The sequence below is a fragment of the Notolepis coatsorum genome, assembly GCF_963971535.1.
Source record: "Notolepis coatsorum genome assembly, chromosome: 9".
Lineage (NCBI taxonomy): Eukaryota > Metazoa > Chordata > Actinopteri > Aulopiformes > Paralepididae > Notolepis > Notolepis coatsorum.
This window is the reverse complement of record NC_140173.1, coordinates 47,359,542-47,384,520: the sequence shown is the minus strand read 5'-3', so window position 1 is coordinate 47,384,520 and position 24,979 is coordinate 47,359,542. Positions and strand designations below refer to the sequence as shown.

The window sequence follows — 24,979 nt, the reverse complement described above, 5'->3', positions numbered from 1 at the left end:
TTGGTCTCTATGACATTGGGTTGATATCACCCCCTGGGTGTGTCATGTCATGCAAAACCTTGGTCTCTATGACATTGGGTTGATATCACCCCCTGGGTGTGTCATGTCATGCACAACCTTGGTCTCTATGACATTGGGTTGATATCACCCCATGGGTGTGTCATGTCATGCACAACCTTGGTCTCTATGACATTGGGTTGATATCACCCCCTGGGTGTGTCATGTCATGCACAACCTTGGTCTCTATGACATTGGGTTGATATCACCCTTCTGCATACAAGCCAAACCGGCCTTCACTTAATGCTACCATTAAGTATTCACAGTTGCATTAAAATCTTGGCGAAGAATATTGGTGTGCATGTAAACATAGTTGATGGTCATTATCATTAATCAAAATAGCTATAAAGATTGCATGAATGTAAATATCTCTATGGAGTGAATAATTTACCAATAAGTGTACCCCTATCTTGTCAAAAGAATAGCCCCACTCTCACTCAAGCGCAATTTCCAAATATATTGACCGGTGCTGTTATTCATGCATGGTCTGCATACTGCAGTAACTCACACCAGGTTGTAAGTATAGTCTTTTAGCTTTCTCCCCCTTTATCGTATATTTAGGTATCGTACTTTTCGCACTATAAGCCGCACCTGAATATAAGCCGCAGCAGCTAAATTGAATGATGTGTACATATATAAACCACACTGGACTATAAGCCGCAGGTGTTTTAATGTTTAATTACCATATGTAACGGTTCGTGCACAGAGGGGATTGTCGGGAAAGAGATGGCTGTTTGAGGAAGCTCCCATTTATTAACATTTTTGTTTAAACAGGAACGATAGCCAGTTAGCCAGCGCCGGGTACAGTAGGTAACAACGTTAGCTCTCATAACGATAGCCAGTTAGCCAGCGCCAGGTACAGTAGGTAGCAACGTTAGCTCTCATAACGATAGCCAGTTAGCAGCGCCGGGTACAGTACGTAGCAACGTTAGCTCTCATAACGATAGCCAGTTAGCAGCGTCGGATACAGTACGTAGCAACATTAGCTCTCATAACGATAGCCAGTTAGCAGCGCCGGGTACAGTAGGTAGCAATGTTAGCTCTCATAACGATAGCCAGTTAGCAGCGCCGGGTACAGTAGGTAGCAACGTTAGCTCTCATAACGATAGCCAGTTAGCAGAGCCGGGTACAGTAGGTAGCAACGTTAGCTCTCATAACGATAGCCAGTTAGCAGCGCCGGGTACAGTAGGTAGCAACGTTAGCTCTCATAACGATAGCCAGTTAGCAGCGCCGGGTACAGTAGGTAGCAACGTTAGCTCTCATAACGATAGCCAGTTAGCCAGCGCTAGCCAGCACTAGCCAGCACCTGCGAAATCGTGTGCCAAACTGATGATATCAGACGTTGATATCGGGAGCTATCAGCAGCTAGATAACATTAGACAACGCCTCATGTATAAATAAACTAAAGTGAATAGTTCGTTGACTGGGTCATTTTGTTTAATGCTTCAGTTATGTTGAAAGAGGAGCCCTGAGCTGCTCATACACTAGACTCTTGCCGTAATGGTTTGTTGACGTGAGGCGGAGGAGGAGGGGCAAGGCGTGCACTGCTGCAGCAGATTTAGGAGTCTGATCTGACGGTCACAGAGCTGAGGGAGCGCGCCCAGTTAGCTGTAAAAATCCATAGATTAGCCGCACCGTTATATAAGCCGCAGGGTCGAAAAATGGGGGGAAAAGCCGCGGCTTATAGTCCGAAAAGTACGGTATATGCGGTAAGTATTGTAAGTTGTTGTTGAATGTCAATTTTGAGACAAAAAGATTATCTTTGTTGTGTGTAAACCTGACCAGCTTTCAACTAATCTTGTAGTTGTGGGTCTCAGTGAAGTAATAGCACTTTGGTTATTTTACAGAAATGCTCATAGGATTGGACAGGAGCTTGAAGGCTAACAGGAAGGAACTGTGCACTCTGGAAACACAGATGTAGTCTCTTTTCCTCTATTCATTCTATTACTTTTCCATTTTGTATTCATTGTAGATGCTTTGTGTTAACATGACCTAGCTTGGATGAACAAACTACAATACTCAATGTACTCCTCTAAATCATAATGTGTGTAAATTGTCATTTTTGATTTGCATAGAATTGTTTGTAGTGTAATTCTCCTCTCGGGAAAAACTCTGAAAATGTCAATTTCTTAAAATTTGCAGCTCCCCAAACTCCATATTGGTGATAAAGAATTGACCAGGAAAAATAACGAAATCTGTTAACAGGCCATGTATGCCGTTTAATTCCTTCTTTTCTCTTTGATATTTCTTTCATATATGTTCTATTTGTAGGAAGAGCACCAAGATCATGTGAAATGCATGGTAATCCATATAAAGTTCCTACCTCTTTTGTGAATTTAAAATCAGTAGACTACTTTTATAGTGTCGAGATTGAACATTTACGTGGTGCTCTAGTGGCAAGGACCCTTAAGGAAATCTGAAAACATGTTCTAGAAACAACAGTGTAGGCTGCATGTATTTGTACTTTTATTTTGTTGTTGTTGGTTTGGTTTCAGTATCATCAGACAGTGGTCAGATCGAGGTCCAGATAGTTAATGTGCTTTTAATCTAGGACATTGTAGACTAGAGGATTCACTTTTTTCAGTGTGTTTGCGTGGTTTCTTATCTTTTTATTCATTTGATCTTTTATTTAGTTTTTAGCTCTGATGCCTGCGAAAGAGAAAGTGCTGTGACGTTTCTTTTGCTCCTCCCTCCAGGGACGCCCGTGTAGTGAAGGACGTGGCGACAGGCAAATCAAAGGGGTATGGATTTGTGTCCTTCTACAACAAACTGGTAAGCCTCCAGTGCAAGAACACAAAATGAAGGTTATTTATATTTCTGTTTATTATCCTACTTTTTCCAACACATTATAAATAATTCAAACATAATTACTCCTAGTTATATTATTGTAGATTGAAATTAGATTATGATTCTTAAATTTTTTATTTTTTTTATCTGTATAGTTTCTGGTTTAATATTGCTTTTGGATATCAGGTTGTACATTGTAATGTAATAAAAAATATATAATATTAGATGGTAGAAAGACCTTTTTGGATATGTTGAATCTAGAGAGGAAGCTGTCTTTTATTGGTTTTTGCAGGATGCTGAAAATGCCATCGTTCACATGGGGGGACAGTGGCTGGGAGGACGTCAGATCAGGACCAACTGGGCCACCCGCAAGCCGCCCGCTCCGAAGAGCATTGTAGGGGGTATGTGATGTCTAAGTGTGTCAATCAATACAGTTACAGTGGCTCAGTTAGATGCAAATAAGACTCACGTTTTTCCAAGCTAACAGCTCCCTCATTATTGTAATTAAGGTGATAGTAGACTAGCAAAACATACAGTGAATTATTTACGAGTGACACGACACAAATGGATTTGTTTCTCCATTAGTAGGGGTTTGACCATCTGTGTCAGCTTTTATCAGGATGCACTAATACCACTTTATCATGGCTGATGCCGATTATGAGGCCTAGCTAAGTACTATAGTATAGATCCAATCTATTACTTTTGCTGAACCCTATAGACTTAAGAGTATTAGACTGGGTTCATTGGACAGAAATGAGGTATAATGTTAATCCTTTTTTTCTTTTCCAGTAAATAGATCTAGCATTCCTCTATGTGCCAAAAATGCACAAGTAATTTTGCTTTGCTGACATGTTTCACATGGCTCTTGGATATCAGATTTTAGTATTAGGGAAAACTTCTGATAAAAATACGTTATTTTAGCCTGATATTGGCGTGGCATTGGATATCAGTTTCAGTTTCAGTGTGGTAGCAGTAGGGCTGTCTTAAATACTTCGAAGCTTCGTTTGATGGCACGAGCTTCGAACATTAAAAAAAAATCAACGTTTAAAATTTTATTTTTTAATTTAAATTCTTTTGCCTCCAAAATCTTGCGCCTCCATTCCAATGAAACGAAAGTAAGCGGCGCCTTCCCGCCTCCATTCCAATTAAACGAAAGTAAGCGGCGCCTCGACTCCACCTCTCTACAACAAGCATGTGGAGATTATCTGTGTTGAAAACAACAAGGACATGTGCAGCAGACATGTCGACGAAGAAGTCATCAGACGTGTGGTTACACTTTAAAATATGCAAAGACAGGGCGGCTAGGTGGTGTAGTGGGCAAGGCGCTCGCCATCAACGCTGGAGACGCTGGGTTCGAATCCAGCTCTCGGCGTTGCTATCAGCTTGGCTGGTCGTTCATACTAACACAATTGGCAGTGTTAGGGGTGGGAAAGCTGATGGGTGGGTCCTGGGCGTTGTGGACAGCGACCCCTACAGTTCGGTCGGGGCGCCTGCACAGCGAGGGTAGGATCTGGAGGGAGGTAGTGTGACCTTCCACACGTTACACTCCCGTTGAGAATCTGCGCTGCCAGGCTGGCTGCCGGCTGGCTGCACATGCGTCGGAGGAAAGCATGTGACAGTCTCCAGCCTCCTGGACCAACAGTAGGGGGGAGTGCGCAACAACCAGGAAGGGGGTTGGGAATTGGCATAACGACTAACAGTGGGATGGGAGAAAAATCGGAAAAAGGAGGGGGGAAAAAGATAATAAAAAATAAAAATAAAAAATATGCAAAGACAATGCCCAAAAAGCCGAGTGCCAGATATGCCAGAAGAAAATGGCATATCACAACTCTACAACAACTTTGTCAAATCACCTAAAAAACATAAGTATCGTTGTACACGACGGCGACGCCACACAAAACATTAATAAGGCCATGCCTATGCTGCTATGACTAATGTGTTACCAAGTTGGCTAATTTAATTGTAATCATATGCTTTTGTAGGTGCATTGTCTGATATAATTATAAATGATAAATTAAATATAATATAATTGTTTGCTTGATAGACGAAGGTTGTCGTTGGCTGTGAGAGCAGCCCCACTGCACCCAGGCAGTGCAGCCGAGTGAATTAATTAATCCAATCCACTTTATTTATAGAGCACATTTAAAAACAACGTTTACCAAAGTGCTGTACAAGTCCCACAACATAAGATACAAAAATATATATATATATATATATGAGTCATTCCACCAATCCGGTCCGATTTGAGTCCCTCTGATGTTTTTAAGTGTCTTTTTATCTAATCAGTTACCAAAATGTGCTTTGAAATGCTATTTATTTCAGTTGCAATGTCCTCTTTAATAAAGTGTAAAAACATTGCAAGAATGAATTTTTTTCATTATGCATTATGTTGTTATTTCATACCATGTATTTTGACATGTCCCTCGTGGCATTTCATGAACATTTATTTGGGATATGACCAAGAAAATTTGTAAAAAGTCCATACTTTTTTCCACACACACACACACACACACACACACACACACACACACACACACACACACACACACACACACACACACACACACACACACACACACACACACACACACACACACACACACACACACACACACACACACACACACACACACACACACACACACACACACACACACACACACACACACACACACACACACACACAATGGCCTCACACTCTATCTTGAATTACCTATTGGTCTACACACAGTATTCCCTGACAGCAGTGTGACAGTGACGACATGTCCACTCCACATGAGCCCATTTCCCTCCATCCCCTGCTTGTTTTTTGAAAACTATGTTCAGTCAGAAAGAGAAAGAGGAAGGGCCAACAGATTGGAAAGAAGGCTACTTGGTCAAAATACCTAAGAAAGGAGACCTCAGCCAATGCCACAACTACAGAGGAATCATGCTTTTATCAGTGCCAGGAAAAATCTTCAACAGAATCCTCCTCGAACGAATAAAGAAAGCGGTGGATCTGCAGCTAAGAGACCAGCAGGCAGGCTTCCGGCCCAATAGATCATGTGTGGACCAGATTGCAACCCTCCGAATCATAGTCGAGCAATTATTGGAATGGAACTCTCCACTATACATCAACTTCGTAGACTATGAGAAGGCATTTGACAGCCTCCACAGAAACACCCTCTGGAAACTGCTTCGACACTACGGCATACCAGAAAAGCTTGTCAACATCATGAGGAACTCCTATGAAGGAATGACCTGCAGAGTCATACACAGCGGACAGCTCACACGAAGCTTCCAAGTGAAGACCGGAGTAAGGCAAGGCGGTATCCTGTCCCCTTTCCTCTTCCTCCTGGCCATCGACTGGATATTGAAGATTACAACAGCACAGAGGAGAAACGGGATCCAGTGGAGACTCACAACACAACTGGATGACCTAGACTTCACAGACAACCTTGCCCTACTATCCCACAGTCGACAACAGATGCAGGAGAAGACTAACATACTGGCAGACACCTCAACACAACTAGGCCTCAACATCCACCAAGGAAAGACCAAAATACTCCAGATCAACACAAACAACAAAGACCCAGTAAACCTGGAGGGAACAGCACTTGAGGAAGTAGAATCCTTCACCTACCTAGGTAGCATCATAGATAAGAAGGGTGGCACGGAGGCAGATGTCAGAGCAAGAATCAGCAAGGCAAGGGCCTCATACATCCAACTAAAGAACATTTGGAGCTCCAAGGTAATCAGTCAGCAGACAAAGATCAGACTATTCAAATCCAACATCAAGCCAGTACTCTTATACGGATCAGAGACGTGGAGGACAACCAAGATCACAATGACTAGAGTGCAGTCATTCATCAACGGATGCCTGAGGCGGATCCTGAACATCCACTGGCCAGATACCATCAGTAACAACGATCTCTGGCAGAGAACGGGCGAACAACCAGTGGAAGAACAAATCAAGAGAAGAAAGTGGGGATGGATCGGCCACACACTACGCAAACCAAACACCAGCACCACCAGACAGGTCCTTAGATGGAACCCCCAAGGCAAAAGGAAGAGCGGCCGGCCCAAGAACACCTGGCGCAGGGACTTGGAGACAGACATTACACAGAGCGGACTGACATAGAAACAGCTGGAAAGCAAAGCACAGGACAGGACAGAGGACCCTGGCGAACTGTTGTCGACGGCCTATGCTCCCCCAAAAGGAGCGATAGGCGTAAGTAAGTAAGTAATGTTCAGTCAGTTCACAAAGTGAGTTCACTCAGTTCCACATATCCACATGGCAGGGTTTCCGTTAGAATTTTTTTTTGCAGGTCTGAGTGTCCGGTAGATTTCAATCTACCGGACAAATGGGATAAATTCCGGTCAGAGTTTATTGAGCTTAAAAACAATTGATAGACCTATATAAAGAATGACATCATCAAGGCATTTATAATATTTTAACTTAAAACTAGGCTACTTTTGCGTATCAGTCATTAATATATTCCAAATAAAATAAGTCCCTCGAGACTTCGTGCTGCTGCTGCCGACTTTAGGTGTCGGTGGGCAGTCTGCCCGACCTTAATAAACAGCAGTCTGTTATAATCACATTTTTATGAGCTAACTAATTCCGTTATATTGGACATTTGTATTAATTATATCAAGCGAAGAACTGAGAAATTTGGCACCGCTGTGTCAGCGCGAGCTGGCTGCTGATATATTTACGTGAAGCATGGAGCACTTGGAGCAGGCAGAGCAGAGCAGTGGTGTCAGCAGCGCCCCCACCCAACAGCTGAATTGCCAATGGCTGAATTGGAGTACTGCACCCTGCCAAGCCATGCTTCACGTAAATATATCAGCAGCCAGCTCGCGCTGACAGCAGGATGTCATTATTAGACCGGCTGCTTGGTGAGATTGTTTCGTTCATCGCATAGGCTATATAATTTTAGCCTATTTTAATACAATTCAAATAATCTAATTGTGTTTAGAGGGAATTATTTTCACCGGACATTATGACCGGAGAGATTAAATATGTCGGACTTCAACAGATTTTGCCAGTCAAATACCGGTAATTACCGGCTAACGGAAACGCTGCCACATGGGCCCATATCCCTCCATCCCCTGCTTGTTTTTTGATACTCCATGTTCAGTCAGTTTACAAAGTGAGTTCAGTCACATTACAATGTTTTAATGTATGATTTTAAAGATTTTTTATGATTTGAGTTTTTCCTTTGATTAATAAAAATCAATTCATTACAATTTATATCTATTGTCATTCTTAAATAGTTAAATAATGAAATGCAATGATTATGGAAAGTCTTATAGAAATGTAAGAGTAAAAAACTACTATTTATATGTTAAGCAGTATTTGTCTCTTCAACCCTGTTACCATATATTCAACCCTGTTACCCTAGACTCAACCCTGTTACAGCTACATGTTTATTAATTATTTCTTTAAGTTTATGAAAAACTAATTAAACTTTTGAATAATTGTCTGAAACGTTTAGAGCAAACATAAGAATATCGATTTTAGTTCAAAATCTGAGGTCAAATCACATTTCTGATAAAAAATCTTGCGGTCGCTGTCAAAAAAAGGCAAATTTCAGGGTTCAGAATAGCAAAAGTGTAGGATTTTACGTAATTTTTAGACGAGCAATTATAGAAATGGTGTGAAGGACATCTAATTATTATAGAAATGTTGACTTTAGCACAATACATGTTTTAATTTTATTCAGAGAGCTTCCAGAGTGTCAATAACAGGTTGAAGAATAATGGTGTCCATATCATACAATAATGACCAAAAATAATAGAGATGTCATGCCTGAGATGGGAAAATATATTTTTCTGGAAGTTAAATATGTCATTCATCTTGAGGGGTGTTCAGAAAAGTAATACCTCTTGGTAAAAAAAAAGAAAATACCAAAGTCCAAATCGGACTGGATTGGTGGAATATTCTAATTATTATTTATTTTTATTTTTTCTCTCTCGAAGCTTCGAAGGTCAGCCCTAGGTAGCAGTGCATATATTTTTTTAACATTTTGTAACAAATTTGTATGCAATTACAGGGTATCTGCAGGCATTAAAAGTCTTAAAAGTATTAAATTCATAATTCTCAATTTAAGGCCTTAAATTAAAAGGTATCACAAATCTTGGTCAGCCTGGCTGTCGGGAGATGAAAAATATAAAATATATGAAATGTTCTTGTATTCAAGTAGTAATCTTTTGTGGGGCTCCCGGGAGCTTGGTGCATCTGGCGAGAGCTTGTATGGAACGTGTGAGAATTTAAACAGTTTTTTTTGTTTGGTTAGTATGGTCGTGAAATTGGTATTAACACTTTCAGTGCCAGCAGGGGGTGCACGATTTAGTGCTTGAATGCCCACCATCCACTTCAATGTTAGCGTTAATAACGCCTAATCTATGTTTTAAATTATGGGTATGTGTCTAATCTGCCCGTCGCTTATCAATGACTCGTTTTCCAGTCAACATTGTCGAAGCGGATTGTTTTTTTATTTTCGTTTTATAGCATTTTGAAAAGCCCTCGTTTTCAAGGAAAATATAAATATTCCATGATAATCGCCCTTTACTGGAATATTCTAGAATACACAAAAACTGTCATTTTTCGGCCTATTTATGAATAGTTTTCAAATAAACGCTAGATTATCGATAGTATATGTGTACGTATGCACGCTGGGGCCGCGAGCTGAAAATCGATTCTCTGATTTCCTCAAAGCGATCGTGCACACACACACACACATACATAGGGGACACATTGATATCTCAGCGAATACAACTCTGATTATCCCAAGACTGGTAAAATAGATTCCTTACCTCAGATCAGATGTTCTCCAAAAAGATCATTCCAATTCCTGATCGCCATTCCAAAAATCGATCACTACTGTCTACTATCGATTGGCTACTGTGAATATATATTCCAGGCTGATTCCCGTCCCGCGATCACTTCCATGTTGAGCAGACGGCTTGCCAGCTCAGGGAGCCAGCTGGCCCCGCCTCTACATATCACTGATCCCAGGTCAGTCTAAGCGACTGACGTGCAGTTTTCATGGATAGACGATAGGGGGCGCTTTTTTCCATTCTGAGCTGCTGATGGGGCTGGTGTACCAACGGGAGACTCGGTTGATGAAATATGAAATCAGATCACTAATAAAAAAATAAAACGATAATTGTCGTCGTGGGCATTCAGGCATTGGGCTGATAAAACGTCATATGACGTGATGGGCACTGAAAGTGTTAAAAAGGTCTTAAAAAGTCTTACATTTAAAGGAACACGGCAACATTTAGCTTATCGTCTTCTCCAGAGATAGACAAGAAGATGGATACCAGTTTCCTCTCTGTGCGTTCGGTAGAAAGCTATCTGGCTGCACGTTAGCCTAGCTTAGCACAATGAATGGAAGCGGACAGTGACGGGTAGCCTAGGCATTGTCCAACTAACGCCTCTCCCGAAGGCTACCCGTCACTGTCCGCTTCCATTCATTGTGCTAAGCTAGGCTAACATGCAGCCAGATAGCTTTCTACTGAACGCACAGAGAGGGAACTGGTATCTATCTTCTTGTCTCTCTCTGGAGAATACGGTAAGCTAATTTCCCCAAAATGTTGGCGTGTTCCTTTTAACTTGTAGAAACCTGCAGATACCCTGAATTGTGGAAAAGGTGGACTGCAATCTAAGGCATTAATGTTGCATGTTTCTTTCAGACGGCTCAAAGCAGCTGAGGTTCGACGATGTAGTCACTCAGTCCAGCCCACAGAACTGCACTGTGTACTGTGGAGGAATCCAGGATGGACTGACAGGTGAGAGCAGGGTTCGCACAAGGTCCTTGAAGTGCTTAAAGTGCTTGAATTTTTACAAAATAAATTCAAGGCCTGGAATTCCTTGAAAACAGCCCATTTTTAACAAGGTGCTTAAGAAGTCCTTGAAATTCAAATCAACCATTCGCATTGAATGTTTTGTTCATCCATGATCAAATTGTTCTGAATCCAGAAAACTTTTTTTTGTTCTGTTTTAATAAAAATCTGACTAGTCGCTGTATCGCGCGCTCCAATTGCTTTTCCTCGTTTCTTCGCGTGTGATGCTCTAGCTTGCTGTAGCTGGCAAGCAGGCCAAGAAGATGCTTAAAAGCATTTAAAAGTGAATTGTATCCTTCGAGTGACATCCTTGAAAATGAAAAAATACTGCTTGGAAAAGTACTTAAGTCATTGAATTAAATTTTGCAATGTCTGGGAACCCTGGGTGAGATTGTGTGCTTTCATGTTGATTTAAAAAGAAAACAAGTGGGCGATTCAGGGGCAACTTTACCGTGCAATCTGTCCCAACTCCCTCCCCGTGGAGCAACTCCAGGGCCCTCATTTATCAATAATGCGTAGAAAGTGTTCTATTTTCGCTCCTACGCATGGAATTTAGAATGTCTCTACGCACAGAAAAATCTGGATTTATCAACCGTGCGTGCACAGGTCGTACGCACACTCCGTGTTGATGAATACCATTGTTCTTACCGTCTATGCTTGTGCATGATTAACCATATATGGTAATGAAACACCCCCATGGGATGTGAAATAATGGACTAAGCCGAGCAAACTATGAGAAACTTCACTGAGAGCTAGATTGATCACGGAGGTCTAACCAACTAATTTAACACACTGTCGAACCAAGAAGACACAATGCGTGTTATGGGAGAAATATGCGACAGGCTGACGGACTTGTACACGGTGATGTCGGATATCAACGACTCCCTAAAGACCATTGCTGCCTGGGCAGTGCAAAATACTAATAAAGACAGTTAACCACTGTTTGGCGTTGGTGTCATTAATAACTAGGGGTGGAACGGTTCACAAAATATACGGTTCGGTTCGTATCACGGTTTTGGTGTGACGGTTTTCGGTTGGGTTCGGTATACGTTGTTTTTTATTTAAAAAAAAAATGTAACACTCCAAAAATACCATACATCAGCATAAGATATATAGCCTAAAAATAATCCAACTTTTCAGTTATTCTCAAGGACGTAGTCATGCAAAAACTGAAGGAATGAGGCAGTTTGACATCAGGCACATTATTTTGACAGTGACGGTTAGAGCTAGGAGAGAGAGGGGAGGCATTGCTGATTTAAACATGCTTCTCATGTTTTACCTTATTTGGTAAAAAAAAAAGTTTACCTTTTAATAATGTTTAGCACAAAAAGACAGAACTGACTGAAAAATATAGGCAACATTTGTCAAAGTATTAACTTAGTGCAAACAAACAAAATAATTAAACCTTTTCTATTTTTGTGGCCACATTATAGACAAAGGCCATCAACATAATGCATAATGCAACATAATGTCATGCACTTGTCCTAATATACTAACCTACACTATAGCACTCAACACTTTGATGAACATTGTTACTCAGCTGATAGAGTTGTACCCTTCCTGCTGTCTTGTTGTACAAAACTTGTAAGTCGCTTTGGATAAAAGCGTCAGCATGTGTGTGTCGTTTGCATGCCAAATAAAGACTTCCTAAGTCCTGCATTATTAATGGAACTGGTGTGGAGTCACTTCGCTGTGAGCGTTCTAGTTGGCTCGTGGCTAACGCTAGTTAGCTTGCGGCTAACGTTATAACAGAACAATACCAACATGCCCCGAACCGTGGAGGTCGTACCGAACGGTGTACGGTTCGAATGCGTACCGTTCCACCCCTATTAATAACCATGCTGGAATATGAATGCCTTTTTTCGTTTCATTCTTTTAAAGTTCGATTGGCTACCTGGTATAATATGATTTGTAGAGGCATACAATCTATTTTATTGTCGGTATTAGGTAGCCTATATAAATTATATATAATAGCATAGCCTACATATGCAACAGTAACTTACGCATGGCACAGACACGGAGCCCTGCAAAGCCTGCATACAGTAAACTAACTTGATCGTTAATCTAACTGTTGTCCTTGTATCTTTATGCTTTTTTTTTTTTTTGATCCACTTTTTTCTCCCATTTTCTATATTTTCTCCCATCCCAATTTCGTATCATCCAATTCAACCCTCCCCTGTCACGAACGCTGTTTCTTGCCTCCCACAAGCCGGCTGCAGTGAGGACTAAGTCATACATAGCACAAGTCCCCTCCGGTACTTGAGGTAACAGCAGTCGCATCTTTTCACCTGCGCAGCTCGATCTCTCAGTGTTCGAGGAGTAACGCGTGGGAGGCTCACGCTGCCCCCGACACTTCCTGATTCTACTGCGCAGGCGCACCAACCGACTTGTAGGAGTCGCTTGTTCACAACGTTCGATCCCCACCCTTCAGTTTTTCCCTCCCCGTAATACGGCCAATGTGTATTACTGCGGACGACCAGCCAAACTGAAAAACAATGTGGAGAGCTGGATTCGAACACGCGAATCCTAGCGTCTCCACACTGGTGGCGAGTGCCTTAGACCACTACACCACCTAGCCGCCCTCTTGTATCTTTATGCTTATGAAAACATTAAATAATATTTATAGGCCAGGGGTAGGCAATTAGGTTTGGCCGCGGGCCAATTTTTCCCCAAGCCATTGAATGGCGGGCCAGAACCAAAAACAATGGCTAATTTAATATAATGATAGTGAAAAATGCAGCACCGCGGCGAGTGCATAAGCAACACATGAACAGCAGAACAGTAGGATGGGCATTTGATTTTCATGCAGCACCGCGGCGAGTGCATAAGCAACGCATGAACAGCAGATCAGTAGGATGGGCATTTGATTTTCATGCAGCACCGCGGCGAGTGCATAAGCAACACATGAACAGCAGATCAGTAGGATGGGCATTTAATTTTCATGCAGCACCGCGGCGAGTGCATAAGCAACACATGAACAGCAGAACAGAATGCATGAAAACACGACTCACCATAATGCAGCCCTGCCCTGGGCTTGTTTCAGTCCTCCAAAATCCCTGCTAATGTTTGAAACATGTCAAATGTTTACTCGCTGCCCTCCAATTCCAGATTGGTGTTGAATGCAGCTACTTTATCTGCCAACTTGAACACAGTTGTCATCATTGCCACGTTTGCTATCTTGTCGCCACATATTATGCAGAGAGGACGTCGGCACGGAAGAGTCACCTGTTGCGATAAACCCGTATTTTAAGTATGACTCCTGTTTATTAAAAGAAGCTTTATGTGTCTTGGAGGTTGTAGGCTCCTCTTCTGGCTCCTCAGTTGGTATTTCCCCTTTGCAAAGAAGCTATCCAAAGAAGTTTTATTTTAATTTTTTTAACAAATTTTTGCTGGTAAAAGACTACATGCGGCCCGGTAGCTTATTGCTTATTGACAGCGGAAGAGTGCGCCCGAGTGCTTCCGCGTTTTCCCTGATTGGCTGCGACACGCCACGCGGCAGGCGCGGCAGCCGCGGAGCGGAGCGGCAGAGTTTGCAGCATTATGTAGGCGTAATCGCAGATGATTTTCATTCGAAGCTTAGCTCACCTGGCTAAGGCATTGTTTCGGAGTTGGTTAAGGTTAGAAGGGTTAAGTTTAGGCGCTTAGGAGCTGGTTAAGGTTAGAGTTTGTCTTAGAGAATGGCAATATTCTTTCTATGGTTAAGGTTAGGCATGTTTTTTTTTTTTTTTTTTTTTTTATCTTTCTTCCCCTCCTTTTTCCCGATTTTTCTCCCATCCCACCCTTCCTGGTTGTTGCATACTTTCCCCTACTGTTGGTCCGGGAGACCGGAGACTGTCGCATGCTTTCCTCCGACGCATGTGCAGCCTGGGGCAGGCCAACCTGGCCGCGCAGGTTCTCACCGGGGAGAGTGTAGCGTGTGGGAGGCCACACTATCTCTCCTCAGTTCCAACCCTCGCTGAGCAGGCGCCCCGACCGAACTGTAGGGGTCGCTGTCCACAATGCCCAGGACCCACCCTTCAGCTTTCCCACCCCCTGATACAGCCAATTGTATCAGTGTGAGAGGCCAGCCAAGCTGATAGCAACGCCGGGAGCTGGATTCGAACAGGCGAATCCTAGTGTCTCCCGGTGTTGGTGACGAACGTAATCTCCGTGCGCCACCTGCCCCCCCAAGGTTAGGCATGGTTAAGGTTAAGGTTAGGCATTGTTTCGGAGTTGGTTAAGGTTAGAAGGGTTAAGTTTAGGCGCTGTTAAGGAGCTGGTTAAGGTTAGAGTTTGTCTTAGAGAATGGCAATAGACAGCCTATTTCCGCACTGCCGCTCTCTCGCGCTGCCGCGGTCACATGGTCACATTGTCACATTCTTGCACTCTTCCGCTGTCAATAAGCTACACGCGGCCCGGTACCCGAACGTGGAAGTGAAAGCGCGTTAGGGAAAATATACACGAATTTTCCATTGGTTCTCCCAGTCCACGTGACCATTTCTAGCATTTCAATTGGCTATAGTGACAGACATAGATATGATGAATAGATACAGCTTCTCAAAGACACTCTGGCGTCACAAGTGAATATTTCCCGCAAGTAAAATAAATATCATATTCTCAAAATAAACTGACGGGCCAGAAATTATTGCTGGCTGGCCAATTTCGGCCCGCGGGCCGCCTATTGCCGACCCCTGCTATAGGCCCTCGTTTGGCCATAATAGCCTATTCTCAAATGGCTATCCGCTGTGGGCTATCTCCTCGCTGACGGACCAGTATACCTATATATATCATATCATATTCCTATGTCTCCAAGGAATCGTGGGGCTCTGGGGAAGAAAGGTTGGGAACCCCTGCTATAGCCTATCCTTTATAATGTTATAGGCTATTTTATAGTCTATTTATGGGATTAATGAAGCTGCTAGGACTAGACTGCTTCTCGGCTACGAATTAAAGCCACGATTGAAAATAATGTACTTCCTTTCTTGACAATAGCCTATAACAATAATACGAGAGCATACAATAACAATGAATCTCACTGCCATGTAGCCTACGCCATGTGTAGCCTGCCTATGTGATCAATAAAAACTTGAACTTGAATTCCATCACGTCTGTGCGGGAGCTCACACATAGGCTGTTGTCACAATGTAAAATAAAAATGTGCACTGAAAAGTTACAGTATGTAGATGGTTGATTAAATAAAATTAGGCCTGGGTCGTGCGTTCCTCCCGGCCACCGGCAATCAGCCAAATGCAACGATAAACCATGATGCATTCATTCGGAAAAAACAATTCCAAATGCTATTTATAGGGTTTGACAATAATTACACTAATGTCGCTATTTTACAATTAACTATAATGAATTACGGGTCATACCGAACACATCTGTGTTTAAACTAATGCACGAAAGCTTATTTTACGTGTTGCAGTTTTCTTATTCTACCGCTTGGCGCCATGTACGCACGGTCTGAGCTGTGCGTAGATATATGCACAATCGCAAGCACGCGTTCATGTTGATAAGTCCCACACTTTGCTTAGAAATGATTGTACGCACGGTTTACGCACATATCTGTGCATACTCACCATTGATAGATGAGGGCCCTGATGCTACATCTTTAAAAGAAAAAAATTATTCTTGGGCTTTCTGTATTTTTCACCCATCCCAATTTAGCCATTATGCCAATTCCCTTCCTGGTCGTTGCGTGCATTGCCCCACTGTCAACCTGGGGATGGTGTAGAATTACCACATGCCTCCTCCGATACATGTGGAGTCGCCAGCCGCTTCTTTTCACCTGACAGCAAGGAGGTTCACGCTATTTCCCCAAGATCATCCGCTCCCTGCTGGACAGGCGCCCCGACCGACCACGACCAGTAGGAGTCGCAGTTTACAACGACCAGGACACATACCCCACCGGCTTCCCACCCACTAACACTGCCAATTGTGTTAGTAGGGACGACTGCCAGCTGGATTCGATCACAGAGTCTCTGCGGTGGTAGGCGAGTGCTTAGTCCACTGCGCTACCCAGCTGCCCCTAGATGCTACATCTTGATGATGTAACAGGTTCAAGTCTTAGTCCCCTGACTTTCTGGCTTTCGGAAATAGTTGGTCCATTTTCATAAATAATCCTAGATGATAGAAATAACTGTATGACGTACTGAATTGAGTGGTTTTCCCTTTTTTCCACAGCCAAAGCACTGACTGAATTTTTTTCTCATCTTTCAGAACACCTAATGCGACAGACCTTCTCGCCTTTTGGTCAAATAATGGAGATCAGAGTTTTCCCTGAGAAAGGATATTCTTTCATCAGGTACTGCTTTCAGAGATGCAATGTATTACAATCAATACAAATGCACAACACAATGACAAGCGAGGTAGCACAGCACTCACCCTCTGCGTGGCATCCAAAAGCGATGTACATACTGCTGTATTGTGATTTTTGCACACTTGGAAATGTAATTCTGTAATTTTGCTTTGTCAGAAATGTCATATTGGGGTGAAACAGTTTCTGCATTGGCACCTAAATCAAATGGACACACACACACACACACACACACACACACACACACACACACACACACACACACACACACACACACACACACACACACACACACACAATATGGAAAGTGTCTGGCGAAGGGAAAAAAACAGGCTAAGAAATTAAATGTCATGGTATCCCTAAATGTATTATTGTGTACCTTCAGATTCAGAGTTTTATTTGCCACATGGAAGTAATATAAATCTTACAGTTTTCATACAAAAACCTTCTACCATGGGCAAAAGGAGCAGGAAGAAGAATAAATCTTATAATTACCTGCCCCCTATTCCTGAACTAAACGAGTAACACTTGATGGTCGGCGTACAACCTAATTTACACAAAATAATGATTCATGCAATATACCTAGAAACAAACAATTCACAGATTAAACAAGGGGGAAAAAAGGAAAGAAAGAAAAGAAAATATCTCACTATTCAGATTCATATTTGATAATGACTAAATATTTTATTTGTATAATTCTTTTTGAATTGACAAATATTATTACACCCCTTAACTCATTGACCGCCACGCTCTTTTCCCATCTTTACTCAATGGCCCCAGCATTATTGACAATTTTAGCGATGTTTGCAGACCCATCATGTGTTCTGTATTATAGCTATGGAGACAATAGTATGGCTCATTTGACAGGCATTGTTCATAGTCCATCACTGACTAACCAGTTAATTTCTACATACTGTAGTTTGTGCACTATTACACGCTAAACATCGCCCCTTTCCAAAATAATCCAGTCTTTTTTCATAAATCGTGAGATATGACGCGTTATATGCAATATGCCCAGATCGTTCGGGTTGCTCGCCTGAAACCCCAAATACTTCCAAATCAAAGGTATATACCATGTACATATGTGTCTTCACAAAATCATTAAGGGGGGGGGGGGGGGGGAGGGTCGTTTTAACTCAAAACTGCGATTGTTACCAAAAGCATGGTTTAGGTCCGGTAAAATACGACACTGTGATCGCTACAAAAACATGTTTCAGGTTCGGTAAAATAGACATAGAATAGACCTTACCTTAGCCAGAAGGTACTCCAAAAAGAATAATCCCCAGTGATCCCATTGCCATCGCGATTACTCGTGTATACGGGAAATAGGTTTGACGCGATCAAATCTCAGAGCGATCGCTCTGTGCTCTGAAAGGGAGGAGTCCTTGCAGACAATTTTTTTTTTTAGATAAATTATCCCTACACTAAACTATCCCAGTTCAAAAGGTAGGCGATACTGCCACCTGGCAGGATTAGATCGTCATTGCAATTTTAACGTAGGCAGCGGTGCAAGGGAGATACAGGGAGGTCCGCACAGTGATTAGAATGGGGATGGGGTTAAGATCGCTATGGAAAGAATTCCACAATTTTACACCAATAACTGAAGCCAGGACACATCTGTTTAAGTGTGGTACCTGCAAACTGATGTTTAAAATTTAATTTCCTCTGGGCGGCTGGGTGGCGTAGCGGAGATTGCACTCGTCACCAATGCAAGAGACTCCGGTATTGAATCCCAGTCTCAGCATTGCCTTCGGCTTGGGCCGGCCGTCGTACTGGCTCATTTGGCAGAGTCAGCGGGTGGAAGTCGATGGGTGGGGATTGGACGTTGTGGACAGCGACCCCTACAGGTCGGTTGGGAGACACCTGCACAGCAGAGACAGGAAGTGGCAAGGGTAGTGTGAGCCTCTCATGCGTTACATCTCGCCAATGAGAGTCCGCGCTGTCAGGCGAAAAGATGTGACAGGCTGCCTCCTCGTGTGCCGGAGGGAACACGTGATGCAAGGCTTCTATCCTCTCTACAACCGACCAGTGGGGGGCATAGTCGAGCAACGTTCAAGACAGGGGAGGGGAGAATTGGATACACGAAATTGGGATGGAAGAAAAATAGAAAATAAGAAGAAAAAGTGGATCAACATTTTAATTAAATTCTTTCTAATAAACTCACTTTCTAAATGAAAAACGATTTTGGAACCTTTCTGGCAGTATCTTATTTCTTGCCCTAAACATAATCAACACTGTTTGAAACTTAACCACGTCTTCAAGTTTAATTATTCTAGATTTAATAAATAATCTGTTTGTGTGTTCTCGATAATGTGTGAAGGGCTGTGATTTTTATAGCCCTTAACACATTGACTGCCGTTCATGTAGATCTACGTTTCTGTGGCCCGACCGTTGAGTGCCGGAAACGTAGATCAACGTTTCTGTCACGGTATTTCTTTATTATCTATTGCCATTCATAATTCAGCGGGGCACCTTGTGCATACTGTTCTGAGTGTGTCTGAGCTGGCAGACGGTATTATACCGCCCTCTAACGCCTTCGGGCATTATTGCACCCCGTTAGAAACGGGTTTGTTTAATTTCTCTACCGATCTGCGGCATGGGGGCGGGTCCTAAACACTCTGGCAAAACACACGCTTGTAGGGATGGTTTGACCCCGCCCGCCCGTTGAAGTGCAATGTCCAACAACGTCGGAGGCACGATCGCTGTGGATAACTGGAATGGCGATGAGATTATTGGATTATTTTTTTGCATTACTTCAGAGACCAGGTAAGGACACCATATATGAAAGCTTGCGTTGATCTGATATTTATTTCTACTGCGATTGAAGCTATTACATTACAACGTGTTTATTGAATTACACAAAAACGCTGTTTTCGTGTCTTTTCCCTGGAATTGCTCAGAAGCGGCCGGACTATGTTCATATTCAAAACGGTATAAAACGGAAATGTACGGATGAAAAAAGAATCTGTTATTTGCACGTTGACCAGAAGCAGCTCAATGAGACTCGACGGCGTTATTAGACCCATAGCTATACTATAGGTTTAGGTCTACAAAGTACAACTACGTTTACATGGGGTTAATGGACGGCAAGGCCAGGTCACTTCCCGGAAGGGGCGTGGCACTCAATGTGTTAACACTGCAGTAATAATTTCTGACTGCCTTTTGAAAACTTGTTATGATTAGATTAATTTACATTTAATCATTTAGCTGACGCTTTTATCCAAATCGACTTACAAGTTCTGTACGACAAGTCATCAGGAAGGGTACAACTCTATCAGCTGAGTAACAATGTTCATCAAAGTGTTGAGTGCTACAGTGTAGGTTAGTTTATTAGGACAAGTGCATGACGGTAAGGTTAGTTAGGGTTCGATTTTTTATTAAATTTTTATTTTTTCAGATAATGAAAAGATGCAATTACGATTATTCAGGCAACGATTCAATGCATAATGAAATCTCTTCATTTGACCACGATGCGATTCGATACATTTTCGATCAGTTAATTCCCCCAAAAATGTTTTATACACAAATGTGGCTGGGGGAACAGATTCACTCAGCATGACTGGACTATAGGTCAATAATAGGGGTGTAAATATTTGACCCCACAACGATTCAATTCGGTTACGATTCTTTAGGCAACGATTCAATATTCATTTGACCACGATTAGATGCGATTCGACCTTAGGATCGATGCATTGCGATTAGGGATGTCCGATATTATTGGCCTACCGATATTATCGGCCGATATCGGCATTAAAATGTGATATCGGAAAATATCGGTATCGGTTTTCAATTTTTTATTTTAATTTTTTTAACATTTCTATAGAAATGATGTCCGATATTATCGGCCGATATCGGCATTAAAATGTGATATCGGTTGATATAGGTATCGGAAATTAAGAGTTGGACAATATCGGTATATCGGTATTGGTAAAAAAGCCAATATCGAGCATCCCTAATTGCGATGCATTGTTACACCCCTATGTCCAACACAAACAACCCTGCCCCACCACCAGCAGCAGTTATGTCATGGTGTCAACATGACATAACTCATATTCTATTCTATCTATCTATAAAGTGCATATTAAGTTTGCGAAAAGAAAACCTGTTTGTCTTCAGTTTGAAAGGAGCTGAACGGTTTAGAACTAAACTCTTGTTCTTTTAAAGGTTCTCCTCTCACGAAAGTGCTGCCCATGCCATCGTGTCGGTAAACGGTACAGCCATCGAGGGCCACATGGTTAAGTGTTACTGGGGCAAAGAGTCAACTGACATGGCCAAGAGTCCACAGCAGGTAGGAGGACCAGTCTTCATGTCACATTACACAGGGTGGGCACAGATGCAGCTCTTACTATTCTTTTTTTCTTTCTTTCTTTTCTTCTTGTTATTGGCTCTTGTTGATGTGTTTTGAACATGATATCTATCCTTGTCTATCTTCCATTTCATACCCCAGGCAAAGGTAAGGGGAAAACTCACTAAAAACCTAGCAATAGGAAAAAAAGCACCACAGGCAATGTGAAGGGGAGAAACCTTAGAAGGGCCGTTCAAGGGGGGATCTCCCTTCTTAGATGTCGGTGATAGTAGTGTTGCTATAAAACAGGCGAAACAGTTGGTAAGCATGTACATATACGTGTAATGAAACACAAATAAGTACATGCAATAGCAACTGGGGTACATAAGAACATTTTGAAAGATTGAAAATAGAGCTGATGACTGATCCATTTGAGGTATGGGGGCAGCGTAGAGAGGATCGCATCCTCCCGGCCATCACCACGGGACGTCCACCACTCCGGTCATCACCACGGGACATCTACTCACAGGGAGACAGGGACAGGCATTAGACAGTTTGCGTGTTTGTGATGGGCGGACATAGCAATAGATACATGTAGTAAGCATATATGCGAATAGAATAGAAGTACTTAATCCAGCAATGAACTAGAACATGCATGGTTTAGACGTTGTAGGTCGGATAGAAGACGGTATGAAGCTGATCCATGACCTCAATGGTGCACATAACCAATGTGGGGGTAGAACAGTCACTGCAATCTGCACAAATTCTATCCCCTGACCATGGGAATATGAGGTTTGTAATAATATATAATATATTCGTCTCGTGAGTGGTTGTGAATAAAGCAGGGCATAAGCATCATCAAATGTGTATAGGGTGGAAACTTCATGCTCAAACAAGCAGATCAGAGGTCATACTCCTAGCACTGTTTTTAAATAATGTGCTAAATTAATAAACTAAACTACTACCAATATTAACTGAAGTAGTACTTTAAAATAGCTATCTGTGCATGCCCATCCTGTAGACCAAGTACTACCTTTACTCAACCATATAGACCTGGGCCCTCATTCATCAACGTGTCTTACGCACAGATATGTGCTTAACCTGTGCGTACGACCATTTCTAAGCAAAGAGTGGGATTCATCAATTTCAACTTGAACTTGACTTCGTGCTTATGTGTACGCACAGCTCGGAGCACACTTAGCTGACGCCCAGTGGTAGAATATATTATTACAACAAGGAAATGAGCTTCTGTGCATTAGTTTCAACACTGGCATGTTCTGTATGAACCGTAATTCATTATAGTTCATTGTAAAATAACAACAGTAGTGTAATTATGGTCAAAACCCTATAAATAGCATTTGGAATAATAGATCTTTCTCTCAGAATGAATGCAGCATGGTTTATATAGCGTTATCGGAATATACGGGGTGTACTGACTGACTGCGCTCCGCGTAGCTCAACCCGTTATTATTTTGCGCACAGACCGCAGAAACACGGGAACGTTTTGATTATATTTAAAAGGCTTTACGTTAAACGAAACAAGTGGAATTTCGAAGCTGTAAGCAGAATACAAGTCATATGAACACCCACGATATAGTGTTCTTCCCCCTTTTTACTGCAAGAAAGAATAAAAAACGCATTGCAATGACACCAGATAGTGGACAGACTATGTAAATATGATGATGGGATTCAAGTTCGCGTTTTTGTTGATCATAGGCATGCTGTCAGAGTATGATATCTTAATCAAACATTCTAGAACATTTGTCGTCACAGATCATGTCATAATAGAACATAGGCTATGGCATGGTCCATCGTGATATTGTGTAGACTGTTATTACTGTACCGGTACCACCCATTGTGACAACAGCCTTGTGAGTCCCGCACACAAACATGATGGAATTCAAGTTCATGTATTGAAAGGCAGGCTACATCATACATGCAGTGAGATTCATTGTTCTTGTATATGCTCTCGTATTATTGTTTATATAGACTACCCAATACTGACATCAAAATAGATTGTAGTATGCCTCTAGAAATCATATGCAGCAGGTAGAAAATTTACGGAAAATCCATCGCGATTTGGAATAAAATTGAGGAGAACTTTAATCCCTGGGTATTAATCAAACAACACGGGAAAAGGCAGTCATATTCCAGCACGGTCTTTATTAGTGTTTGCGCTGCCCAGGCAGCAATGGTTAATAGATATCATATCCGACATCACCGTACGTGTACACGTCTGTCAGCCTGTCTCATAACACGCTTCCCTCGGCTTAGTCCATTTTTCCACATTTCATGGGGGTATTCCATTACCGTATATGGTTAATCGGGGCGGTTCTGGTATGCAAATACTTAAAACAGTGCACAAGCTCAAACGTAGGATCAAAGTCATATTTATCAAGACAGGTGTGCGTAGAACCTGTGTACGCATGTGTGATAAATCCCGTTTTTTTTGTGCGTGCACTGATTCTAAATTCTGTGCTTACGTGTGGAAATAGAACATTTTCTACGCCACGTTGATGAATGAGGGCCCTGGACAATTTATTTAGTGTCACTGGAGATATCTAAAATGTTTTCTTCCATGTGTGACGAAGGCAAACTCCTGGTGATGGGATTTTAGGTGTAGCTAAATTCTTCTATACAGTACCATGTTTTATCTGACACCGGTGCTACGGTCTGTGATTCACGTAGAGCACAACTTGGGCAGTAAAGCCACTTCTTCTGCATTTTCTAACCGTGTATTTTGTGTTTGTATGAATCTAGATGGAGTATGGCCAGTGGGGACAGTGGAACCAGGTGTACGGGAATCCCCAGCAGCATCAGCAACAGCAGCAGCAGCAGCAACAGCAGCAGCAACAGCAGCAGCAACAGCAGCAACAGTATGGACAGTACATGAGCAACAGCTGGCAAGTCCCCTCTTATGGCGTGTATGGACAGACATGGAATCAACAAGGATTTGGAGGAGAGTAAGTTTAACGCCAACTAATCAGGGTCCAACAATATTTCTTAAATTCCCGGGGGCTCGTTTAGGACAATATATGGGAAATCTACGAGGCCCCGAAAACAATTTACGCTGTTTCCAAGTACACTGCAGTTTTGGTAAAATTGGTCCATTAACCTCTACCTTAGCCATATTTTCTGAGAATTCACCTAAAAATACATACCCAAGTAAATGGAAGATTGCTCAACTTCTACAAGGTCCATTTGCATGTTCCTGGTATTTAGGGACATCTATGGACCTCAGGGAATGTATTCCCATTGTCAGAAATATTGTGTCTGTTACTATGCTTTGTAATGAAATTGTAATGAACCAAATGAGAATATAAATTATTATTATTCGTTTTTCCCCCCCCCATCTTTGACGGTGAATAACGTTAGGTTATGACTATAACCAAGTTCTGTTAGTTAGGGGCGATGCTTGGCATCGCTACTGCACTATCTCGCGTACGTGCACGCGTACTGAATAAACCACAAATGTACCTCTAATACCAGTATTAGTCTGACCACACCCCTCATCAGCTTACCCTCATAAGCAGGTGTGTGGTCACCTGCTCTCCTCCTTCCCAAGCTTTCACCACAAGGTGAGGACAAGGGCTGCAGCGGCCGTCCGATGCCAAGCATCGCCCCTAACTAACAGAACTTGGTTATAGTCATAACCTAACGTTCTGTATCGTTAGTGGCTTAGCTTGGCATCGCTACTGCACAAGGGAGGCCAAGCGGAGCCA

General features: G+C 42.3%; 1 protein-coding gene across 2 annotated transcripts in view; it reads left to right on the top strand.

Annotated features, from left to right (window-relative positions):
• Positions 1-24,979, top strand: part of tial1 (TIA1 cytotoxic granule-associated RNA binding protein-like 1) — a 59,077-nt gene that overhangs the window by 20,336 nt on the left and 13,762 nt on the right. For both annotated transcript variants that reach the window (XM_084322096.1, XM_084322095.1), the window contains exons 6-11: positions 2,754-2,829; positions 3,137-3,245; positions 10,528-10,623; positions 16,876-16,960; positions 21,137-21,260; positions 24,018-24,220. In XM_084322096.1, the coding sequence (XP_084178222.1) occupies positions 2,754-2,829; positions 3,137-3,245; positions 10,528-10,623; positions 16,876-16,960; positions 21,137-21,260; positions 24,018-24,220 (693 nt within the window). The remainder of the gene's footprint in view (positions 1-2,753; positions 2,830-3,136; positions 3,246-10,527; positions 10,624-16,875; positions 16,961-21,136; positions 21,261-24,017; positions 24,221-24,979) is intronic.